Source organism: Stomoxys calcitrans, chromosome 3, assembly GCF_963082655.1.
Source record: "Stomoxys calcitrans chromosome 3, idStoCalc2.1, whole genome shotgun sequence".
NCBI classification, from domain to species: domain Eukaryota; kingdom Metazoa; phylum Arthropoda; class Insecta; order Diptera; family Muscidae; genus Stomoxys; species Stomoxys calcitrans.
Window position 1 is genome coordinate 172,355,772 of NC_081554.1, and position 25,790 is coordinate 172,381,561.

At 39.6% G+C, this 25,790-nt stretch overlaps 2 protein-coding genes across 2 annotated transcripts; both read left to right on the top strand.

The window, feature by feature from the left end:
- Nucleotides 1–12,256: 12,256 nt before the first annotated feature.
- On the top strand, nt 12,257–13,226 carry LOC106087703 (uncharacterized). Its single transcript, XM_013252843.2, has 2 exons — nt 12,257–12,365; nt 12,439–13,226. Exons 1-2 carry the CDS (start codon nt 12,321–12,323, stop codon nt 13,204–13,206), a joined length of 813 nt encoding a protein of 270 aa, XP_013108297.2. The 5' UTR covers nt 12,257–12,320; the 3' UTR covers nt 13,207–13,226.
- A 7,834-nt stretch (nt 13,227–21,060) lies between these two features.
- LOC106087702 (uncharacterized) lies at nt 21,061–22,133 on the top strand. The gene is made up of 2 exons (XM_013252841.2): nt 21,061–21,211; nt 21,280–22,133. Exons 1-2 carry the CDS (start codon nt 21,170–21,172, stop codon nt 22,030–22,032), a joined length of 795 nt encoding a protein of 264 aa, XP_013108295.2. The 5' UTR covers nt 21,061–21,169; the 3' UTR covers nt 22,033–22,133.
- Nucleotides 22,134–25,790: the final 3,657 nt, after the last annotated feature.

The window sequence follows — 25,790 nt, forward strand, 5'->3', positions numbered from 1 at the left end:
TCTCCAGATAAAGGGTCTAAAGCCAATAAAAGCTTTATTTTTTAACCGATTTCACTGAAATTTGAAATATTGAATAGTTTTACGGCTCCTAACATAGAACCCAAATGTGGTCCAGATCGGGCTGTATTTAGATATAGCTGCCATATAGACCGATCTGCCGATAAAGGGTCTGAAGCCCATAAAAGTTTTATTTATTGCCCGATTTCACTGAAATTTGAAACAGAGAGTTATCTTAAGCCTCCTGATATCTGACCTAAATATGGTTCGGATCGGAATATATTTAGATATAGCTTCCATACAGACCGATATCCCGATAAAGGGTCTGAAGCTAATAAAAGCTTTATTTTTTATCCGGTTTCGCTGAAATTTCAAACAATAAGTAGTTTAAGGCCACCCGCCATCCGACCCAAATATGGTAGAGATCGGGCTGTATTTAGATATAGCTTTCATATATACCGATGTGCCGATTAAGGGTCTGAAGCTCATAAAAGCTTTATTTTTTATCCGATTTCGCTGAAATTTGAAATACAAAATTCAACAGTGACTTATATTTATTAGCCCACTCAATATCCGTGTCGAATTTGGGCGCATAAGTTATCCAATTTTCAACGGATTGTGACGAAAGGGGGTTTTCATATATACCCGAGGTGGTGGGTATCCAAAGTTCGGCCCGGCCGAACTTAATGACTTTTTACTTGATTTTATTCGTGCATAACCTCTAGTCCGAGGTCTCACATCTTCTTTTTCTTCCCTTTCTTTCTAGGATATCACAATGGGCCAAACTGACCCCCGAGTGAACTCACCTTTGGTGGGCAACCCACTCAACCTAACCTAATGTCCAAATCGGTCTATAACCTGGTATAGCTCCCATATTAAACTGATCTCCCGTTTTGACTTCTTGAGCCCCTAGAAGCCGCAATTTTTGTCCGATTTAGCTACAGTTTTGCAAATGATGATGTTTTGACTGCAAATAACTGTGCTGAGTACGGTTCAAATCGTTCTATAAACTGATATAGCTCTCATATAAACCGACCTCCCGATTTGACTTCTTGAGCCTCTGGAAGCCGCAATTCTTGTCCGACTTGACTAAAATTTTGCAAATGATGTTCTGTTATAACTTCCAAAAACTGTACCGAGTACCAAATCCAAATCTGTCTGGAAGCCTCAATTTTCATCCGATTTGTCTAAAATTTTGCAAATAATATTCTGCTACAGTCCAAATCGGTCTATAACCTGATATGGCTCCCATATAAACCGATCTCCCGATATGAATTCTTTAGCCCCTGGAAGCCACAATTTTTGTTCGATTTAGCTAAAATTTTGCAAGTTATGTTCTTTTATGACATCTAAGAACTGTGCTGAGTATGGTCCAAATCGGTTATAATCTGATGTAGCTCCCTTACAAACTGATCTCTCGATTTGACTTCTTGAGCCCCTAGAAGCCACATTTTTTTTTTTTTCAATTTGGCTAAAATTTTGCAAATAATGTTCTGTTATGACTTCCAACAACTGTGCCGAGCACGGTCCAAATCGGTCTATAACCTGATATGGCTCCCATATAAACCATTCCCCCGAATTGACTTCTTGAGCCCCTGGAAACCACAATTTTTGTCCGATTTGACTGAAATTTGGTATGCTGTATTCTGTTACGACTTTCAATATCTGTGCCAAGTATGATTCAAATCGGTCAAGAAACTGATATAGCTTCCATATAAACCAACCTCCCAATTTAATTTCTTGAGCCCCTGGAAGCCGAAATTTTTGTCCTATTTATCTAAAATTTTGCAGATTGTGTTCTGCTATGATTTCCAAAAACTGCGTCTAGTACGGTCCAAATCAGTCCATAACCTGGTATATCTCCCATATAAACCGATCTGCCGATTTGATATCTTGAGTCCTTACAAGTCGCAAATTTTGTCCGAATTGGATGAAATCTTGCATGCGGTGTTCTGTTATGACTTCCAACAACTGTGCGTAGTACGGTCCAAATCAGTCAATAACCTAATATAGCTGCCATTGAAACCGATTACCCGATTATCCCTATTCCCCCTCCCTATTCCCTATTCGCCTCGTGAAAGCATTAATTTTTGCTGGTTTGACAGAAGTTTGATATGTAGGATAAAATTATGCCCTTCACTTTAATTTAGTTTGTATAAATTTTTAGTGGAATCCATGGTAGTGTGTTCCCAAGATTCGAACCGGACGAACTTAGCACGCTTATACTCGTTTTCTCCTCTTGTAGCATACAAATGTATATTTGCTTATAATACTTAACACAATGTCAGACATTTTGTAAGCTATTAACAGGATTTAAAATAGAAAAGTTTTCCTCTCCTCCTCCCATGCCCACAAAAGAAACAATTTTTTACTCCAAATGCAGGTGTTTTAATATCTGTCTGGTTTTAACCTGTAACGACTGATGAGTATGTGATGCCATAGTTAAACAACAATGTTGGCAAGGTTTTCTGTGAGCACCTTTTATCAGTGTTTTTTTTGGGGGGGGCTTCACAAGCGCAACCACATTGCCCATATAGAGCGCAGACAAAACGGCGGACATAAGGTGTAAAACCAAACTGAAACATGAAAGAAACTTAAGCAATTTTTAAATTGATGGAATTAGGTTTGGAGAAGATTTAAAGTGGATTCTTTTATTTCAAATACATATAAGAAGAATTAGCAAGCCATTGTGATGTTCTATTGGCATAAATATCTTCTCAGACATCAGACATTAAATCCCTGGAGATCGTATTTCTGAACACAAAAACCGCCCTCGACTTTCGCAGATCTCTCAACGAGGTGATTGAACAGTCAAAATTCACCTGTTCTGGGTGCCGGGCCACAGAGATATCCCAGGGAATTGTTAAGCGGACGAGCTTGCGAGACTAGGAACTAACCTACACATTCCAGGGATACTGGAATCTGTGGCTATGCCTCTAGCGACATGTAAGCTAAGTTTTCCGGACCAGGCCCGAAGGACAAGATGGTCGCAAAGAGGGGCTGTGAGCATTCCAAAACTATATGCCCTAATCTAGACTCGAAGAGGTCTACTGCTTTGCTGTCATTGGCTTGAACAGATGTCTCAGTCATTGTGTCCCTCATGACAGGTCACTGTCAAATCGGAAAACATGCTGACAGACTGAAGGTTGCCAGCAACGACTTTAGCTATGAGGACAACGAAGAAAAAGAGACTATAGAACACCTTCTGTGTGTGTGTTCCGCACTAGCAGTCAGAAGGAGTTCCACTTTAGGTTCTCATTTCTTTGAGAAACTGTCTGATTTAGCGGATGTGAACATTCGCAAGTTTTTGGGCTTTTTAAAGCGAAATGGTTCTACGGTAGGAACTAAAGGGTGATTTTTTTGAGGTTAGGATTTTCATGCATTAGTATTTGACAGATCACGTGGGATTTCAGACATGGTGTCAAAGAGAAAGATGCTCAGTATGCTTTGACATTTCATCATGAATAGACTTACTAACGAGCAACGCTTGCAAATCATTGAATTTTATTACCAAAATCAGTGTTCGGTTCGAAATGTGTTCATTCACCGTAACGTTGCGTCCAACAGCATCTTTGAAAAAATACGGTCCAATGATTCCACCAGCGTACAAACCACACCAAACAGTGCATTTTCCGGGATGCATGGGCAGTTCTTGACCGGCTTCTGGTTGCTCTTCACTCCAAATGCGGCAATTTTGCTTATTTACGTAGCCATTCAACCAGAAATGAGCCTCATCGCTGAACAAAATTTGTCAAAATTTGAACACATTTCGAACCGAACACTGATTTTGGTAATAAAATTCAATGATTTGCAAGCGTTGCTCGTTAGTAAGTCTATTCATGATGAAATGTCAAAGCATACTGAGCATCTTTCTCTTTGACACCATGTCTGAAATCCCACGTGATCTGTCAAATACTAATGCATGAAAATCCTAACCTCAAAAAAATCACCCTTTAGAAGGCATCTTCCTTCTTCTGTTCCTGTGGTATCACAATGGACGAAAACGTCTAAGGGAGTCTAATGGCAGACTGCCACTTAAAGACGCAGACCTTGAAGGATAGGTATGGAGATTATAGTAAAAATAAAAAAAAATATTTTAAAAATACAATTTTGACAAAATTTCTTTAGAAGTGACAAGTAAAAGCATGCTAAGTCCAGCCGGGCAAAATTTTGCGTACCCTCCACCATGAATTCCGCTTAAAATGTACCCTTATTAACTGAGTTTAAATTTGTTTTTTTTTTTTTTTTTTTTTTTGGTCTCAAGAAGTCATATTGGCATGTCGGTACTTTGGAAGGCCTATATCACCATATTGTGCACTTCGGATAAAACCTGGCACTGATGTTGTAAGTCATAAGATAGGTTTGTTTTTGGGCCAAATTTCAGCCGAATCAGGTGTAAATTTATGCTTGTAAGGGCATGCGAAGTCAAATCCCGGGATCGGTATGTGTGGGGGCTATATCTGTTTATAGACCGATTCGGATCATACTTGGCATGGATGTTGGAAGTCATAACTCAAGTTAAGTCATAACTCACGTCGTTGTTCCAAATTTCGCCCAAATCAGATGAAAATTGAGACCTCTAAGGGTTTAAGAAATCAAATCCGGGGATCGGATTATAGACCGATTTGGACCGTACTAAGCACAGTTGTTGAAAGCCACAACAGAACACAGCAAGCTAAATTTCAGCCAAATCGGACATAAATTGCGGCTTGTAAGGGCTGAAGAAGTCAAATTGGGAGATCGGTTTATAAGGGAGCTATATCAGGTTATAGACCGATTTGGACCGTCTTGGCAATTGCGGCTTGTAAGGGTCCAAGAAGCCACATTAGGAGATCGGTTTAAATGGGAGCTATATTAGGTTAAAGACCAATTAGGACCGTACTTAACACAGTTGTTAAAAGTCATGACAGAAGACTCCCTAGAAAAAATTGTGGCCATCAGGGGCTCAAGAAGTCAAATCGGGAGACCGGTTAATAAGGGTGCTATATTAGTTTATAGACCGATTTTGACCGTACATGGCAATGTTGTTGGAAGTCATAACGGAAGACTCTCTACAAAATTTAAGCCAAATCGGACTAAAATTGCGGCTTTTAGGTGCTCAAGAAGTCAAATCGGAAGATGGGTTTATTTGGGAGCTAAATCAGGTTATAGACCGATTTGGACCGTACTTGTTGGGAGTCACAACAAAACACTACGAAAAAAATTTTAGCCAAATCGGATGAAAATTGAGCATCCTGCGGCTCAAGAGTCAAATCGGGAAATCGGTTTATATGGGAGCCCGATTTGATTTTTTGAGCCCTTACAAGACGAAATTTTTATCCGATTTTACTTAAAGTTTTGTTCCAAATTTCAGGTTATACACCGGATTCAACCGTACTTGACATAGTTGTTGGCAGTCATAAAAGAACACTACATGCAAAATTTTAGGTCAAATAGGACAAAAAATTGTGGCTTCCAGGGGCTCAAGAAGTCAAATCGTGAGATCGGTTTATATGGGAGCTATATCAGGCTATAGACTTATTTTGACCGTACTTGGCACAGTTGTTGAAAGTCATAACGGAAGACTCTCTGCAATATTATAGCCAAATCGGACAAAAATTGCCGCTTTTAGGTGCTCAAGAAGTCAAATCGGAAGATGGGTTTATTTAGGAGCTAAATCAGGTTATAGACCGATTTGGACCGTACTTGACACAGTTGTTGGGAGTCACAACAAAGCACTACGAAAAAAATTTTAGCCAAATCAAGACAAGACGCAATTTTTATCCGATTTGGCTGAAGTTTTGCATGCGATGTTCCGTTATGACTCCCAACAACTGTGCTAAGTACGGCCCGAATCGGTCAATAACCTGATATAGCTCTCATATAAACCCATCTCCCGATTTGACTTCTTGAGCTCTTACAAAGCCGCAAATTTTTGTCCGATTTGGCTGAAATTTTGCATGAAATTTTTCTGTTACGCCATCCAAAAACTGTGCCAAGTACGGTTCGTATCAGTCTATAACCTGATAAAGCCCCACTATAAACCGACCTCTCGATTTGACTTCTTGAGCCCTGGCTACGTCCCTGGCTCCAATATAAACCGATCGCGGATCTTAACTTCTTGAGCCGGTAGAGAGCGCAAATGCTGCCCGCACAGGTTGAAATTTTCCACGAAATGTTCTATTTTGACTTCCAACTATTATGCTAAGTATGGTCTACATCGGTTCATAGCTTGATATAGCTCCTATGTAAACCGATCTCCGAATTATAATTCTTCAGCCTCTAGAGGGCGCAATTCTTGTCCGATTTGAATGAAATTTTGTACAACGACTTTTTCTGTGACCTTTAACGTACGTGCCAAATATGGTATAAATGGGACCTAACCTGATATACCTGGCATATAAACCGATGTCGGATCTTTACTTTTTGATCCGCTAGAGGAGGCAATTATTTTCCGATTAAGCTGAAAATTTGCATAAGGTTTTTTGTTATGACTTTCAACAACTGTGCTAAGTATGATTGAAATCGGTTCATAACCTGATATAGCTCCCTTATAAACTGATCTCCCTAATATAACTCTTGAGCCTCTAGAGGGCGCAATTCTTTTCAGATTTGAATGAAATTTCGTATAACGACTTCTTCCTTGACCTTAAATTTACGCGCCATATATGTTTTAAATCGGTCCATAATATGATATAGCTGTCATATAAATGCATCTCGGATGTTGACTTCTTGAGCCGGTAGAGGGCGCAAATATTATCCGATTTTGCTGAAATTTAGCATGAGGTGTTTTGTTATGTCTTCCAACAACTGAGTCAAGTACCATTGAAATCGGTTCCTAACCCGATATAACTCCCACATAAACCGATCTCCCGATTATACTTCTTGAACCTCTAGAGGGCTCAATTCCTATCCGATTTGACTGAAATTTTCGTACAACATCTTCTTCTATAATAAACCGATCTCCCGTTTTTGCTTTCTAAGCCCCTATGGGTGCAATTCTTATCGGATTTGGCTGTAATTTTGCACAATGACTTCTACTATTGTTATCCAATATCCAAACCAAGTATGGTCTGAAATAGTCCATGACCTGATATAGCTCCAATACCATCGCAACTCATATCTATTATCCTTTGTTTGCCTATAAAGAGATGCCGAGCAACGAACTTGACAAATGCGATACATGGTGTAGGGTATATAAGATGCAGTCTAGGTGAACTTAGTGCGCTTTTATTTGTTGATTATAATTAATTAAGTAATCACTCTGATTGTTTGATTATCAGTTTCCACCTATTGTCATCCAAAATTCAAAAAGCAATTAAATTATTTAAAAATTAAAAATAAATCCGTGTGATAAGAATTGTATAAAAAACACTTTACACCATTTCCAGTTGTAATTGAAAAACAAATTATGACGATTCGAAATTTAACGAATCGCACTCTACCGACATAGAACTTCCTTTTAATTCATATGTTATCCCGCTCGAACTACACGTACTATAGAAGGGTATTTAGTGGGTGGATCGGTCCCAGACTCTGTCCCAAATGTGTATGTCAAATTCGTGGTCAACTCCCAAATACCTTTCATTTGATACCCATTTTCTGACGTTGGACATTCATGCCCGTTTTAGGGTTTTTTGGCTTGAGGAGGCCCCGTAGACACCTTGGACCAAATTCTTATAACATATGTGTACTCAGCTTCCAAACACCTTTCATTCGATACCCATATTGTCCCAATCGGCATACATGTCATGTTAAGGGGTTTTGGTGGCTGGGGGGGGGTCGCCTCAGACACCAAGGAATAAATTTTTATATCAACTTTTACTCTACTTTTTAATAGCAGTCATTTGATATCCATATTGTCCCAATCGGTAAATATGTCCTGCGAGGGGGTTTTGGGGAGGCCCCTCAGATACCATGGAAAGAATTTTTTTGGTCAGATTTGTACTTTACTTAAAAAATTCCTTCCCATTGTACCCATTGCACTTTAACGGCTGTGTTTTTGGGGGTGGGGGACTCCCCTGACACTAATGGTGACTTTTTAATGCCAAGTTCGTACTCTATTCTTCAATACCTATCATTTGATACCCATATTATCCCAATCGGTACACATATCCATTCGGGTGGGTTTTAGAGTGGGGCGTGCCCCCTGGTTATTTGACCCCATTATTTTATACCAACTTCGTGTTTTGGGTTACCATAAGGTGGCATACAAAATTTCGCTGAAATCGGTGCACCCATCTACGAGATCTGGCGCTTTTGAAAAGGGGATAAGGCTTCTCTAAATTTGCGCCATCTACTGGCTGTTGAAGCAACTAAGTTCTATTGAAAACAACCAGTAGATGGCGCTAATTTAAATGTTAATGCAACTCGCTTGGAGTGGCTTAACGTCAATAACATTGATCCTCATGTGGTAGTTGTTTATAAATCACTATATGACTACGTATTAAATAGTCATTATTTAGTCTTTTTTATACCCGCCACCGTAGGATAGGGGTATATTCACTTAGTTATTCCGTTTGCAACACATCGCAATATCAATTTCCGACCCTACGAAGTATTGGGTTGCCTAAAAAGTAATTGCGGATTTTTTAAAAGAAAGTAAATGAATTTTTAATAAAACTTAGAATGAACTTTAATCAAATATATAATTGCCATTTTGTTCGATAACCTTTTGCCATCTTATCTGCAAAAAACTAAACCAAGTGCGATTTTATAGTCTCATCATTGCCGAAAGTTCTACCATTTAAGGAGTTCTGCAAAAATCGAAATAAATGGTAGTCTGATGGTGCAAGGTCAGGGCTATATGGTGGATACATCAAAAGTTCCCAGCCAAGCTCACTCAGTTTTTGGCGAGTGACCAAAGATGTGTGCAGTCAAGCGTTGTCCTGGTGGAATATGACACCTTTACGATTGACCAATTCTGGTCGCTTCTCCTTGATGGCTGTATTCAATTTGTCTAATTGTTGACAGTAAACATCCGAATTAATCGTTTGGTTCCTTGGAAGCAGCTGAAAATATACCACACCCTTCCAATCCCACCAAACAGACAGCATAACCTTCTTTTGGTGGATATCAGCCTTTGAAGTGGTTTGAGCTGGTTCACCATGCTTGGACCATGATCGTTTTCGACTAACGTTGTTGTAAACAATCCATTTTTCATCTCCAGTTATGATTCGTTTTAAAAACGGATCGAATTCATTGCGTTTAAGGTGCATATCACAAGCGTTGATTCGGTTTGTTAAATGAATTTCTTTCAATACATGTGGTACCCATATTAAAATTGACGCCAAAAAAACAAATGTAAACAAAATTTCGGGCACTTTTTTTCTAAAGCAAGCTAAAAGTAACAGCTGATAACTGACAGAAGAAAGAATGCAATTACAGAATCACAAGCCGTTGAAAAAATTTTTCAACGCCGACTATATTACTACAATATTACCGACAATTACTTTTTGGGCAACCCAATAGCTCCCATATACATATATATTTATATATTGCCCGAATTTATAATTGAAGGTTAGTTGTAGAATCGGCTCCGCCCGACTTTTGCCTTTCCTTACTGGTTTAATATAAAATTCGTACTCTACTCCTGAACACCTTTTTTTTGGGATCGCCGCGCCCCCCAGTTACTTGGACAAATTTTTATACCCACCACCATCAGAGAGGAGTGTACTCATCTAGTTTGCAACACCTCGAAATATTGATCAAGGACCCCATAATGTATTAGGTTGCCCAAAAAGTAATTGCGGATTTTTTAAAACAAAGTAAATTCATTTTTAATAAAACTTAGAATGAACTTGAATCAAATATACTTTTTTTACACTTTTTTTCTAAAGCAAGCTAAAAGTGACAGCTGATAACTGACAGAAGAAAGAATGCAATTACAGAGTCACAAGCTGTGAAAAAATTTTTCAACGCCGACTATATGAAAAATTCGCAATTACTTTTTGGGCAACCCAATATATATATTTTTGATCGTCTCAAAATTCTGATTCGAAGTAGCCATGTCCGTCTGTCTATCCGTCTATCGAAATCTCGATAGCGGTCGAACGCGTAGAGCTAGCAGCTTGCAATTTTGCACAGATACTTTATATTGATGTAGGTCGTTGGAAATTGCAAATGGGCTATATCGGTTCAGATTTGGATATAGCATCCATATAAACCGATCTTTAGAATTGAATTCTTGAGCCTATGGAAGCTAAAATTTTTGTCCGATTTGGCTGAAATTTTGCACATAGTGCTCTGTTATCACTTCAACAACTGTTTCAAGTCCGGTCCAAATCTGTCAAGAACCTGATATAGCTCCCCTATAAACCGATTGCCTGATTTGACTTCTTGAACCCTTACAAGCCGCAATTTTTGTCCAATTGGCTACAATTTTGCATGTAACACAGTTGTTACGACTTTCAACAACTGTGTCAAGTACGGTCCAAATCGGCCAAGAACCTGATATAGCTCCCCTATAAACCGATCTCTCGATTTGAAATCCTGAGCCCCTGGAAGCCGCAATTTTCATCCGATTTGGCTGAAATTTTGCACATAGTGCTCTGTTATGACTTCAACAACTGTGTCAAGTACGGTCTAAATCGGTCTATAACCTGATATAGCTCCCATATAAACCGATCTCCCGATTTGACTTCTTGAGCCCATGGAAGCCACAATTTTTGTTCGATTTGGCAGAAATTTCGCACATAGTATTCTGTTATGACTATCAACAACTGTGCCAACTACGGTCCAAATAACCTGATATAGCCCCCATATAAACCGTTCACGCGATTTGACTGCTTGAGTCCCTGGAAGCCACAATTTTTGTCCGATTTGGATGCAATTTTGCATACGGTGTTCAGTTATGACTTCCAAAAACTGTGTCAAGTACGGTCAAAATCGGTCAAGAACCTGATATAGCTCCCCTACAAACCGATCTCTTGGTTTGAAGTCTTGAGCCCCTGGAAGCCTGAATTTTCATCCGATTTGGCTGAAAATTTGTACATAGTATTCTGTTATGACTTTCAACAACTGTGCTCAGTGCGGTCTAAATCGGCTTATAACCAGATATAGCTCCCATATAAACCGATCTCCCGATTTGACTTCTTGAGACCATGGAAGCCTGAATTTTCATCCGATTTGGCTGAAAATTTGTACATGGTATTCTGTTATGACTCACAACAACGAGGCCAAGTACGGTCCAAATCGGCCTATAACCTGATATAGCTCCCATATAAACCGATACCCCGACTTGACTTCTTGAGCCCCTGAAAGCCACAATTTTTGTTCGATTTGGCTGAAATTTCGCACATAGTAGTCTGTTATGACTTTCAGCAACTGTGCTCAGTGCGGTCTAAATCAGTCAAGAACCTGATGTAGCTCCCATATAAACCGATCTCTCGATTTGATTTCTTGAGACCATGGAAGCCACAATTTTTGTCCGATTTGGCTGAAATTGCATGCATGCGGTGTTCAGTTATGACCTCCTATAGTTGTGCTAAGTACGATCCGGATCGGTTTGTAACCTGATATAGCTCCCATATAAACCGTCCTCCCGATTTGACTTCCTAAGCCCTTATAAGCCGCAATTTTCGTCCGATTTTGCTGAGACTTTACACATGGTGTTCTTTTATGACTTCCAACAACTGTGTCATGTACGGTCCAAATCCGTCTATAACCTGATATAGCTCCCATATAAACCGTCCTCCCGTATTGACTTCTTGAAACCTTCCAAGCAGCAATTTTCGTCCGATTTTGCTGAGACTTTGCACATGGTGTTCTTTTATGACTTCCAACAACTGTGTTAAATACGATCCAAATCGTTGTATAACCTAATATAAAGCTCTTCTGTAAACCCATCGCCCGTTTTGACTTCTTCTTTGGCCCTTACAAGCCACAATTTATGTCCGATTTGACTGAAATTTTGCATGTAGTGTTTTGTTATGACTTTCAACAACTGTGCTCAGTGCGGTCTATATCAGTCAGGAACCTGATATAGCTCCCGTGTAAACCGGTATCTCGATCAACCTTCTTCGATTCCCGTAAGCTTTAATTTTTGCTGGTTTGACAGAAATTTGGTATGTAGAATAAAATTCTGCCCTACAACTTAATTTATTTTGCATAAATTTTTAACAGAATCCATAGTGGTGGATACCCAAGATTCGGCCCGGCCGAACTTAGCTCTCTTTTACTTGTTATATAATAGATTGTGGAAATGGTGTAGGGTTCAATTGTTATTTCTTGAAAGCGAAACGAAATAAGTTAAACATAAATGAATAATAAAGCTTTCAAATGAAATCGTCTTCCAGTGTCTTTAATCTTAGTTCAGAAGTAAATTGTTCTATAATCACGGAGAAATGAAAATTTTCATATACCTATTTATTGCTTTAATGGCTATACAGGTGAGTTTTGCATCCAGCGACTAGGTATCTTAAATTCTAGACTAAAATTTATTTACCTCTCTCATATCTCTAGCTTTCATTGTCATCTCCTACGCCTGAACTCGCAACTACACTAGCCCCCTTCGATCAAAAACGCTATGACATATTCGATGCGATCCTCATACAAATGAACAACATTAGCTCGAGTATTGTGCTGGAGCAGACTTCTACATATCCCAAAATATTAAAGGATTACAATGAATGGTTGCTGTTGAATAAGGCTAACCTAAGGGCAAATAATGAAACTCATGTTTATGAAGAACTAAAAGAGAGCCTAGAAAATGTTGTGAACAATTCGGAAAACTTTGTAAAAAATAGGCAAAATTGTGAATTGCAAAGGCAAATGCAATCTTCATTCTTCAATGTGGTGAGTCTAGTTCAGAAAATCGAAAATGAAGAAGTTCATCAAATATGGCATCGACATCAGCAACAACATCCGGGAAAACTTGATGACAGCCAGGTGGATGAAGAAATCTTTAGGAAGTTTTTGCAAGAATTTAATGGACAATTTGAAAATTTCCAAAATGGTCTCAACGAGGTTGGTAGAGAGGAAAACAAGGCCTTGATAAAATGGCACAAGGAATTGCAGAGCAAAACTGATTTTCAGCAACAATTGGAGGTGTTTGAAGATGTTCACATTCTCTTTGAGAAGGAAATGGAAAGGGAGACTAAGGCGGGTAAACTTAATTGCAGATTCCAAGTCTTCCAGGAATGGAGAGAAAAACATTTGCAAATTATGGCCTTGGCATTGGGTATAGCTTTAAAGGCATTTGGCAATTTACTGTTTGGTGGTTTAAACTAATAAAACTAAAGTAAAAATTACTAAGGTCTTAAAATGATCTATTAAAAATAAGAAAATTTGAATTAAAAAAGTTAAAGTTTCCCAAACCAAATTCTGGATACCAAACATCATAGATATTTTATTATATATTGTATTATAAAAATGTTATCGAAATCGTATGAGAAAACGTCTTTTCGAAATAAAGAATAAACTGGAAGATAAAAGTACGTTTACACTGGGCAATAATTGCGGAATTATGGCCTTTTCGGGATTTAAGTGGTAAAAGCGTGCTATGTTCGGCCGGGCCGAATCTTGGGAACTCATCAATATGGATTCTTTAAAACAATTATACGAAATAAATTTAGTTGAAGGCCATAATCTTATTCTATTGGGTTGCCCAAAAAGTAATTGCAGATTTTTCATATAGTCGGCGTTGACAATTTTTTTCACAGCTTGTGACTCTGTAATTGCATTCTTTCTTCTGTCAGTTACCAGCTGTAACTTTTAGCTTGCTTTAGAAAAAAAGTTTAAAAAAAGTATATTTGATTAAAGTTCAGTCTAAGTTTTATTAAAAATGCATTTACTTTCTTTTAAAAAATCCGCAATTACTTTTTGGGCAACCCAATACACACCAAACTTCTGTCAAATCAGCAAAAATTAAAGCTATAGGGACCTAAGAAGGATGATCTAGAAACCGGTTTATATGGAAGCTATATCAGGTTAAAGACTGATTTGGACCATATTTAGCATAGTTTTTGGAAGTCGTAACAGAACACCGCATGCAAAATTTAAGTCAAATCGGATAAAAATTACGGCTTATAAGTGCTCAAGAAGTCAAATCGGGAGATCGGTTTATATGGGGGCTATATCAGGTGATAGACCGATTTCAACGGTACTTATCATAGTTGTTGGAAGTCAAAACAGAACACCATATGCAAAATTTCAGCCAAATTGGACAGAAATTACGGCTTCCAGGGACTCAAAAAGTCAAATCGGGAGATCGGTTAATATGGGGCAAAATTTCATCATATGCAAAATTTCTGCCAAATCGGACTAAAATTACGGCTTCCAGGAACTTAAGAAGTCTAATCGGGAGATCGGTTTATATGGGAGCTATATCAGGTTATAGACCGATTTGGACCGTAGTTATCATAGTTATTGGAAGTCATAACAGAACACTATGTGCAAAATTTCAACCAAATCGGATGAAAATTGAGGCTTGTAAGGGCTCAAGAAGTCTAATCGGGAGATCGGTTTGTATGGGAGCTTTATCAGGTTATAGACCGATTTGGACCATACTTAACACAGTTATTGGAAGCCATAACAGAACACTATGTGCAAAATTTGAGCCAAATCGGATAAAAATTACGGCTTCCAGGAACTAGAGAAGATCGGTTTGTATGGGAGCTATATCAGGTTAAAAACCGATTTGAACGGTACTTAACACAGTTATTGGAAGTCATAACAGAACACCATACGCAAAATTTCTGCCAAATCGGACTAAAATTACGGCTTCCAGGAACTCAAGAAGTCAATTCAGGCGATCGGTTTATATGGGAACTATATCAGGTTATAGACCGATTTGGACCGTACTTGGTACAGTTATTGGAAGTCATAACAGAACACTATGTGCAAAATTTCAACCAAATCGAATAAAAATTGCGGCTTGTAAGTACTCAAGAAGTCAAATCGGGCGATCGGTTTACATGGGAGCTATATCAGGTTATAGACCGATTTGGACCGTACTTAGCACAATTATTGGAAGTCGTAACAGAATAGCATATGAGAAATTTCAGCCAAATCGGACAAAAATTGCGGCTTCCAGGGACTCAAGAAGTCTATTCGGCAGATCGGTTTGTATGGGAACTACATTAGGTTATAGACCGATTTAGACCGTACTTAGCACAATTATTGGAAGTCATAACAAGACACTATGTGCAAAATTTCAACCAAATCGGATGAAAATTGAGGCTTATAAGGGCTCAAGAAGTCAAATCGGGAGATCAGTTTATATGGGAGCTATAACAGGTTATATACCGATTTGGACCGTACTTAGCACAAGTATTGGAAATCATAACAGAACACCATATGGAAAATTTCGGCCAATCGGACTAAAATTACGGCTTCCAGGAACTCAAGAAGTCAATTCGGGCGATCGCTTTATATGGGGCAAAATTTCACCATATGCAAAATTTCTGCCAAATCGGACTAAAATTACGGCTTCCAGGAACTTAAGAAGTCTAATCGGGAGATCGGTTTATATGGGAGCTATATCAGGTTATAGACCGATTTCAACGGTATTTATCATAGTTGTTGGAAGTCACAACAGAACACCATATGCAAAATTTCAGCCAAATTGGACAGAAAAAACCGCTTCCAGAGACTCAAGAAGTCTAATCGGGAGATTGGTTTATATGGGACCTATATCAGGTTATACACCGATTTCAATCGTACTTGCTGCAGTTTTTGTAAGTCATAACAGAAGACTCTCTGCAAAATTTAAGATAAATGGGACAAAAATTGCAGCTTCCAGCAGCTCAAGAAATTAAATCGGGAGATTGGTTCATATGGAAGCTATATCTAACTTTGAACAGATATGGCCCATTTGTAATCCCAATGACCTTCATTAACATTAAGTTTATATGGAAAATTTTAAGCGGCTAGCTTTACGCGTATGACCTCTATAGTGTTTTCGATAGGTGGACGGACGAACATGGCTAGATCGACTCAGAACGCCGAAACGATCAAGAATATATATATTGTACTTTATGGGGTCTTAGGTTAGGTTTAGGTTGAAAAGACGGTGCAGATATTAATCCGCCCCAAGCGGTATCTCTTTATAGACAAACAAAGAATAATGAATAAGAACTGTTATGTTATTGGAGCTATATGAAGTTGTAGTACGATTCGGGCAATAAATGAATTGAATGCCAAACATGGCAGAAGTCATTGTGTAATATTTCAGTCCATTCGGATAAGAATTGCACCTTGTAGGGTCTCAATAAGTAAAATCGGAAGATAGGTTTATATGGGAGCTGTATTAAGCTATAGATCGATTCAGACCATATTTAACATGTATGTTGAAGGTCACGGGAGAAGCCGAATTTCAAAATTTCAGCCAAATTGGATAATAACTGCGCCCTCTAGAGGCTCAAGAAGTCAAGATGGGTTTATATGGCAGCTATACCAGGTTATTATTCGATTTAAACCGTACTTGGCACAGTGGTTGGAAGTAATACCAAAACACCACGTGCAAAATTTAAGTGAAATCGGATAAGAATTGCGCCCTCTAAAAGCTGAAGAAGTCAAAACCCAAGATCAATTTATATGGCAGGACGCTTAACCTCTGACAGGGCGTAGAGAAAGATCTGTGCCACGTAACCATTAAGTTGGTAATGCAGTTTCTGTTGATACGATATCTAGATTAATGCCCGGTATGGTTCATAAGGTCTTGCGTCAACGCTCGGAAGGACCTCACTGCTTACAAAGGCACTCTCGGGGATTAACCTAAAGGGCAGCTGCCTTTTCGGAATGGAGACAGCAACCGAAACAGCAGCAGAGGATATGAATTCGATCTTCGGAAGGAGACCATGCTTAACAGATATGTTGAGAGTCATGACAAAACAACTCACGCAAAATTTCAGACAAATCCGATAATAAAAGCGCGCTCTACTGAAGACGCTCAAAAGTCAAGATCTAAGATCAGTTTTTGTGGCGGCTACATCAAGCTATGAACCGATTTGGCCCATACTTAGCAGAAATGTTGAAAGTCATAAGAAAAAACCTCACGTATTTCAGCCAAATCGGTTAATAATAACGCCCTCTAGAGACTCAAGAAATAAAATCGGGAGATCGATTTATATGGCAGCTATATCCGGCCATGAACCGATGCAAACCACAAACGGTTAATAATTGAGCGCTACAGAGGCTCAAGAAGTCAAGATCCGGCAGCTATATCTGACTATGAACCGATTTGGCCCATACTTGGCGGAAACGTTGGAAGTCATGACGAAACATCTCATGCGAAATTTCTGCCAAATCGGAAGTCAAGATACAAGATCGGTTTATATGGGAGCTATATCATGTTTGGGACCAATTTAAATCATGATTAGCACAGTTGTTGGAAGTCATGGCAAAACACCTCATGCAAAATTTCAGCCAAATCGGATAAGAATTGCGCGCTCTAGAGACTCAAGAAGTCAAAATACGTAATCGGTTTATATGGCGGGTATATTAGACAATGATCCGATTTGAACCATACTTACCACAGTTTTTGAATGTCATGACAAAACACCTCATGCAAAATTTCAGCCAAATTGTAAAATAAATACGACCTCTAGAGACTCAAGATATAAAATCGGAAGATCGGTTTATATGGCAGCTATATCCGTGCATGAACCGATGCAAACCACAAACGGATAATAATTGGGCGCTCTTGAGACTCAAGAATTCAAGATCCGTGATCGATTTCTATAAGAGCGATATCAGGCTATGAATCGATTTGGACCATAATTACGCAGTTGTTGGAAATCATGACAAAACATCTCATGCAAAATTTCAGGCAAATCGGATAATAACTGCGCGCTCTAGAGACTCAAGAAGCCAAGATACAAGATCGGGGATCGTTTTACATGGGGGCTATATCTGTTTATAGAGCGATTCGTATCACACTTGGCATGGATGTTGGATGTCATAACTCAAGTCTTTGTTCCAAATTTCAGCCAATTCAGGTGAACATTTAGGCTTCTAAGGGCTCAAAAAGTCAAAGCCGGGGATCGGTTTATATGGGGACTACATCCAAATCATTATCTTTCGATTGTCAACCAAACTAAAAACTAATTAGAATTTTTATACCCACCACCGAAGGATGGGGGTATATTCATTTTGTCATTCCGTTTGCAACACATCGAAATATCCATTTCCGACCCTATAAAGTATATATATTCTTGATCAGCGTAAAAATCTAAGACGATCTAGACATGTCCGTCCGTCTGTCCGTCTGTCTGTTGAAATTACGCTACAGCCTTTAAAAATAGAGATATTGAGCTGAAACTTTGCACAGATTCTTTTTTTGTCCATAAGCAGGTTAAGTTCGAAGATGGGCTATATCGGACTATATCTTGATATAGCCCCCATATAGACCGATCCTCCGTGAATTTGGCTCAGATCGGTCCAGATTTGGAAATAGCTGCCATATAGACCGATCCTCCGATTTAGGGTCTAAGGCCCATAAAAGCCACATTTATTATCCGATTTCGCTGAAATTTGGGACAGTGAGTAGCGTTAGGCCCTTCGACATCCTTCGTCAATTTGGCCCAGATCGGTTCAGATTTGGATATAGCTGCCATATAGACCGATCCTCCGATTTAGGGTCTAAGGCCCATAAAAGCCACATTTATTATCCGATCTTGCTGAAATTTGGGACAGTGAGTTGTGTTGTGCCCTTTCTTCAATTTGGCCCACATCGGTTCTGATTTGGATATAGCTGCCATATAGACCGATTTCTTGATTTATGGTTTTGGGTCCATAAAATGCTTATTTAATATCCGATGTCGCCAAAATTTGGGACAGTGAGTTAAGTTAAACCCCTTGACATACTTCTGAAATATCGCACAGATCGGTTCAGATTTGGATATAGCTGCCATATTGACCGATATCTACGTTTTAGGTTTTGGGGCCATAAAAGACGCATTTATTGTCCGATGTCGCTGAAATTTGAGACAATGAGTTTGGTTAGGCTCTTCGAAGCTCTTCTTCAATTTTGCCCAGATCGGTCGAGGTTTGAATATAGCTGCCATATAGACCGATATCGCGATTTAAGGTCTTGGCCCCATAAAAGGCGCATTTATAATCCGATTTTACTGAAATTTGACACAGTGACTTATGTTAGGCTTTTCGACATCCGTGTAGTATATGGTTCAGATCGGTTTATTTTTAGATATAGCTAGTGTACTTTTAGTATTTGGTCCAAATCGGAACATATTTTGATATAACTGATATGGGACATAAGTTATGAAATTTCCACCGAATTTTGATGAAAGGTGGTTTACATATATTCCCGAGGTGGTGGGTGGCCTTTTTACTTGCTTAACTACAAGACGTCCAATTTGTTTTGTAGAAAATTTGAAAGATATCACAAAGAAATGGATTGAGAAACAGAAACGGCTGTATGTTTAACAGCACAACATGAAACAATACAAAGAGGCGTATCAAGCGGGGTTAGCCAACATTCATGCCGACACGGTGGCAGTTTCGGTGTACATCTACCGGGTGAATGTAGTCCTTTGAAAAATACCGCCACCCATTGCACCTAAATACATATATAACCCGATCTGCCGATTATGTGGCTGAAATTTTGTGCGTAGTCAAAACCATTAATGGTCCCAATAGGTTCTTAACCTAGTATAGCTCCAACAGCATAGCATTTCATATCCATTGTCTTCTGTTTGCTTAAAAAAAAACACCAGGCAAAGAACTTGACACATGCGATCCATGGTCGAGGGTTTATAAGATTCGGCACCGCCCTTTCCATGGTTCAAAGAAGCTCTTTGCGTCTTTTAACCAGTCTCTACTTCACATAGCTCGATTACATATCAGCCTCACTGATATGTAATCATTAGTGCGCCGCTTATAACATACCGCCAAGTCTCATCTTCATTTACCAGGAGAAAATAAGGATGTCCAAAGTGTCTCCATGTTATTTAAACCTATCCGTGTATCATGAAAGGCACTGTCAATACACCGACTGCTACCGTCGTACGTTCCATGTATGAGTCACAAACGTCAAACTCAGGCGTGGTTGGTCAATACTATCACAGATCTCCTTCAGGGTACGGTGAGAAAACTGTCTAGATGGGCGAGGGCAAATGGGCTTGGCATAAAGCTCAGAAAGACAGAGCGGGTGTTGTTCCCCAGAAGGAGGACGTATGACGAGTTCAGGGGACTGGTCCTTAATGGAGTGAATCTGCCTGGGCGTTATTCTTGATCATAAATAGAACGGGAGAATGGACGTTGAAGAGAGAGTTAAACGGAGTCTGAGTGCACTCTATTCATGGCACAACTCAATAGAAAGGAGTTGGGAACATAGACCAGGTGCGATCCACTGGATGTACTTTGCTGTGGATTACTGATATTCACCTATGAGCTCTTGGTGTGGCACCGGGTCGTGGAGAGGTTGAGTCTACTCGGTATGATGGAGGAGGTACAGGGTATTGCGGCAATGCTGATATCGGGGGCGAGGAGGAGTGCTCCGAAAACAACTTGCACGCGGAGGGCGTGTCGTTGAGGTCTGCCTTCTGACTGATGTAGTCGGGGAAATGGCACTCTTCGGATTTCGGGCATTCATTTGTTCTGCGGAAGGCCAATGGCGTGGAACGACGACGTGGCATTGGCGACGCGACATATTGTGTACCGGGCGGATCTTTCTTTAATGGAGAATTGGAGTTTGTCTTCCCGGAGAGGTAGCTTTGGGCTGGAAGCGGCCCGAACTTCTCCGGTCCCTCTTTTTACAGGGATTGGTCCAAGTCTAAGATGCAGTGTCTTGCATAAGTTAGTACTAGGCTTTAAGCCCATTTGCAAGCATTTGTTTCACTTATCTATCATATGACGTTTAAGTCATTCTATTACCATATTGGATATGATTTTTGCAACGAAAATACTCAAACCGCGCCACTGTGCGGTTTAACTATAGAGCGAAGCCTACTAAGTGTCATTCTCCACTAACAAATTTCCAGGCAGTCATCGATCTGCTGGGTAAAAGTCACTGTACGGTCTACGCTATCAATGGCACGATTTTCTATCAACATGTGACTTATCTGTCAATCTCAGCATGACCCCCCCACACGTCAGCGATAATGGTGAGATTTTGTAAACAACAGCAAAAATTCAACATTCGCAAATACCAAAGCCAAGTCACCTCACATCACTGACAAAACAATTTTGCTCTGATCAAGAAACGCCAAATTAGACAGAGAGTAACAAACCAATGGACAAATACGATATTCTGTGGCTGTTGTTAGCAATAGGGGTAAGACTGCGACTGAGACTTTAGAATTTTTAAAAGGATAACGAAAAATAATGCCCATTCCTTTGCAGCAATTAATGATAGGCATTACAGCATCCTCCTCTGGTGGCACACATTCGATTAAGGAATTCATACAACCCCCGACAGATAAGCGGTATGAACTCTACGATTTCATTGCCACCAGAATCGATGACTGGAGCACCAGGCAATTACTTATTGAGGGTTCTACATACTCCTCGATGTTAGTGGCCTATAAGGATTTCATGCACACACACAAAGGTGATAAAACCTATGCAGATCCCTCCTATGGAAAGCTGCAACAGCAAATAGAACGTTTCATCGGTGCAACTGAGAAACTAAGACAAGATCCTCAAAATTGTGCTCTGCAGAATCGGGCATCCCAGGAGCTGGAGGAAATATCCAAATGCATGGAATTTTTAAGCAACAGCAATAACCACGATACAGCTTTGCTAAATATCATACGTACCAGATACATTGAGGCCAACTCCAGGATTAGTCAAGACTTTGTGCCAGCTCTTAATGCATTTTTTGAACGCCTACCTACGGTCATTTATAATTTTAAGCAAAACCTAAACAATGCCCAAAAGGAGGAGTACAAGGAATTGCTGCAGTGTTGCAATGAGTTCGTTCCCTCAGCTAGTCTACAGAAGAAATATCAAGTTTTCGATCGACTTACAAAACTTATTATACGTGGAAGGCAACCCCGGGATCCCGCTACGAATGCCAATTGCAAATGGGAAACTTCAAAGTTTGTGGAGTTTCCGCAGAAAATCAACTCATGGTCTATAGGAAGAGTCAAATGAGTTAAAGTCCAAAAGAGGCCTAACATTTTATTTTAAACTTTAATTTAATCAATAAATTATAGATTCGATTTGAATAAGGAGAAAGAAGGATTGCTGACAAAGTCTCAAAGTTCAGTTTCTTGGGTCCTATGTGCTTATGGTAGAAGCTGCTCTTGTTCTCTATCCATTCTCCCGTGGTCTAAAGTTTCATAACAGCAATGGTTACTTCATACTTAAACTATATGTCAATGGGTCGGATATCTAAAATAGACTCCATTGCCCTAGAGGGAGTGGTCCCTATCGCCCCGCCTATGTCAATATAAGATATTCTTCAAAGCTATTGTAATGTCCACATGTTTCACTTTTTCTTCCTTGGAGTCCACCAAACTATTGAGTCGTTAGTTAGTATGGGCCTAATCAAGTTCCTATGGAGCCTTTGGACTTTCCTCGGATTCAAACCTCATAGTGTCCGACTGCTATTATGCGCCTTTTCAGTACACTCCTTAATAAGACACTTCCAGTTCAGCCCAACATCACTCCAAATGTCATATTCGTAATCTAATCTAAAATATCTTTCATTTGAACCCCATACAGCCATGGTCGGTTGATATGCCCATTTGAGGGTATTTGGGGATGGGACGACCTCCCATTACTTGTAATTTTGTATGCCATATTTGTAATCTACTGCCAAATACTTATCATTTGAGTCCCATATTGATAGAAACGTCGAATATATCTGTTTAGGGGAGTTTTAGGGTTGGGGCGGCCCGCTGGGTACTGGGCCCCAACTTTTAATACGATATTCGTTTTCCGGTCTCCAATATCTTTCATTTGATAACCATATTGTGCCCATTGGTCCATTTTTGGTTAAGGGTAGCGTTTTTGGGGTAAGGGGGAGGGTCCGCCCCCATCTGATATCTAAAAATTATATAAACTATGTTTCCCTCCATACCAGGGGCGGCCGGCTGGATACTTGGACCCAAATTTTAATACGATATTCGTTTTCTAGTCTCCAATACCTTTTATTTGATAGCCATACTGTGCCCATCAGTCCACTTTTGGTTAAGGGTAGCGTTTTTGAGGTAAGGGGGAGGGTCCGCCCCCATCCGATATCTAAAAATTATATAAACTATCTTTCCCTCCATACCAACACAATATGCGAAAATTTCGAGAAAATCGTTTCCGCCGTTTTTATATCCACCGCCATAGGATGGGGGTATACTTATCTAGTCATTCCGTTTGAAACATCTCGAAAAATTCGTCTATATATTCGAAATATTTGATCGTCTCGACGTCCTGAGTCGATTTTGCCATGTCCGTCCCTCCGTCTGTCGAAATCACGATAGAGGTCGAACGCGTTAAGCTAGCCGCTTTAAATTTTGCACAGATACTTAATATTGATGTAGGTCGTTGAGAATTGCAAATAGGTCATATCGGTTTAGATTTGGATATAGCTCCCATATAAACCGATCTTCCGAATTGATTTCAAGCCGCAATTGTTGTCCGATTTGGTTGAAATTTTGCATGTAGTGTTCTGTTATGACTTCCAACAACTGTGTTAAGTACAGTCTAAATCGGTCTATAACCTGATATAGCTCCCATATAAACCGATGTTGGATCTTGACTTCGTTAGCCACTAGAGGGAGCACTTTTCTTCCGATTTGTCTGAAATTAAGCGCGTAGTGTTCTGTTATGACTTCCAACAACTGTGTTTTGTGTATGCTTCAAATCTGTCTATAATCTGATATAGCTTCCAGATTATAGACAGATCTGGGATCTTGATTTCTTAGGCCTCTAGAGGGCGCCATTCTCATTCGATTTGGTGGAAATTTTGCATGAGGTGTCTTGTTGTGACTTTCAACAACTGTGCTAAGTATGGTTCAAATCGATCTATAATCTGGTATAGATGCCATTTAAACCGATCTGGGATCTTGACTTCTAAGGCCTCTAGAGGGCGCAATTCTTATCCGAATTGGATGAAATTTTGTACGAAATGTTTCATTATGACTTCCAATAACTGTACTTCTTGAGCCATTACAAGCGGCAATTTTTGTCCGATTTGGCTGAAATGTTGCACGTTGTTTTCGGTTTACACTTTCAACATTTGTGCCAGGTACGGTTCGAATCGATCTGTAACCTGATATAGATCCCATGTAAACCGGTCTCTCGATCATCCTTGTTTGGTTCCTAGTAGCTTTCGTTTTTGCTGGTTTGACAGAAATTTGGTATTATGTTTGACAGAAATTATGCCCTTCAATTAAAAATATTCGGTATAAATTTTTAACAGAATCCATGGTGGTGGGTTCCCAAAATTCGGCCCAGCTAACTTAGCACGCTCCTACTTGTTGAGTATTTACGGAACAAACAAACAAACCGAGTCCGATATAGCCGCGATTTGTTAATATTCGCATTTGGGGGAGGTTTTGGGGGGTGGATTCACCTTCTATAGCTGGACCTGATTTTGTATGCCAGATTCGTAATCTACTGCCGAATACCTTTCATTTGAGGTCCACATGGACATGAACGTTCAACTTGTCTGCTTGGAAGAGTTTTTGGGTTAGGGCGACGTTCTGGGTACTTGTACCCAATTTTTAATACAATATTCGTATTTTGCTCTTCAATACCTTTCATTTGATATCCATATTGTACTTATCGGTCCATTTTGATTTTGTGTCGTGTTTTTGGGGTAACGGGGAAGGGTCCGCCCCCTTCCAATATTAACAAATAATTGAAGCCTATTTCTCCTTCCTGACCATATTCGAAGTCTACTCCCGAATACCTTCCATTTGAGTCCCATATTTCCATGGTCGTGCAATAAACCTATTTTATGGGATTTATGGTAGGCGCAAGAACACCTTCCCCCCCCCCTCCCCCCCCCCCTATTTTTATTTGGACCCAATTCTTAATATGAAATTCGTTCTCTATTCCTGAATACCTTTCATTTGAGTCCCATATTGTGCCGATTGGTACACATTAATTTTTGGGAAGTGGTAAGGGGGAGGTTCCGCCCCCCTTCCGACATCAAAAAATTATATTACCTACGTTTCCCTCCAGACCAATCTTCACAATCTGTGAAAGGTAATGGGTTCAGTCGTTTTTGAGCCTATACGGAACAAGCAAACACAAATTGATTTTTGTACCCTTCACCACTTCCGTGATGAGTGCTTGCAACACCCAGAAGGGAGAAAGATAGACCCATTGATAAGTATGCCGAACTACTCAGAATCTCTTTCTGATTCGATTTCGCCTACGACCGTTTGTCTGTCTGCCCGTCTGTCCATGTTCATTTGTGTATAAACTTAAGGTCGCATTTTTATACGATCGCCTTCAAATTTGGCACATGCATTTTTTTGGCCTAGGGACGAAGCCTATTGAAATTGGAAAAAATCGGTTCAGATTCGGATATAGCACCCACATATATGTTCGTTCGATTTTCAGTAATAATGCAATAAAATCCTCATTTGTAAACCCATTCTCACGAAATTTTACACGAGGGGTTCGCTTTTAAGTCTCGACATTATTGGTGAATTTCATAGAAATCGGTTCAGATTAAGATATAGCTCCCATATATATGTTCGTTCGATTTTCAATGATAATGCAATAAAGTAGTCATTTGTTAACCGATTCACTCGAAATTTGGCAGTAAGGATTTTCTCTTGACTCTCGACATTACAGGTGAATTTCATGGAAATCGGTTCAGATTTAGATATAGCTCCCATTTACATGTTCCTCCGATTTTGGGACATTTTGCAATAAAGTGCTCACTAGTTAACCGATTC

Excerpts from the sequence above, each read along its gene's own strand:
- LOC106087702 (XM_013252841.2), top strand. The coding sequence starts at position 21,170 with ATGGACAAATACGATATTCTGTGGCTGTTGTTAGCAATAGGG. Across the intron at positions 21,212-21,279 it reads GGCTGTTGTTAGCAATAGGG|CAATTAATGATAGGCATTAC; the intron begins GTAAGACTGCGA and ends ATTCCTTTGCAG.
- LOC106087703 (XM_013252843.2), top strand. The coding sequence starts at position 12,321 with ATGAAAATTTTCATATACCTATTTATTGCTTTAATGGCTATACAG. Across the intron at positions 12,366-12,438 it reads TTGCTTTAATGGCTATACAG|CTTTCATTGTCATCTCCTAC; the intron begins GTGAGTTTTGCA and ends TCATATCTCTAG.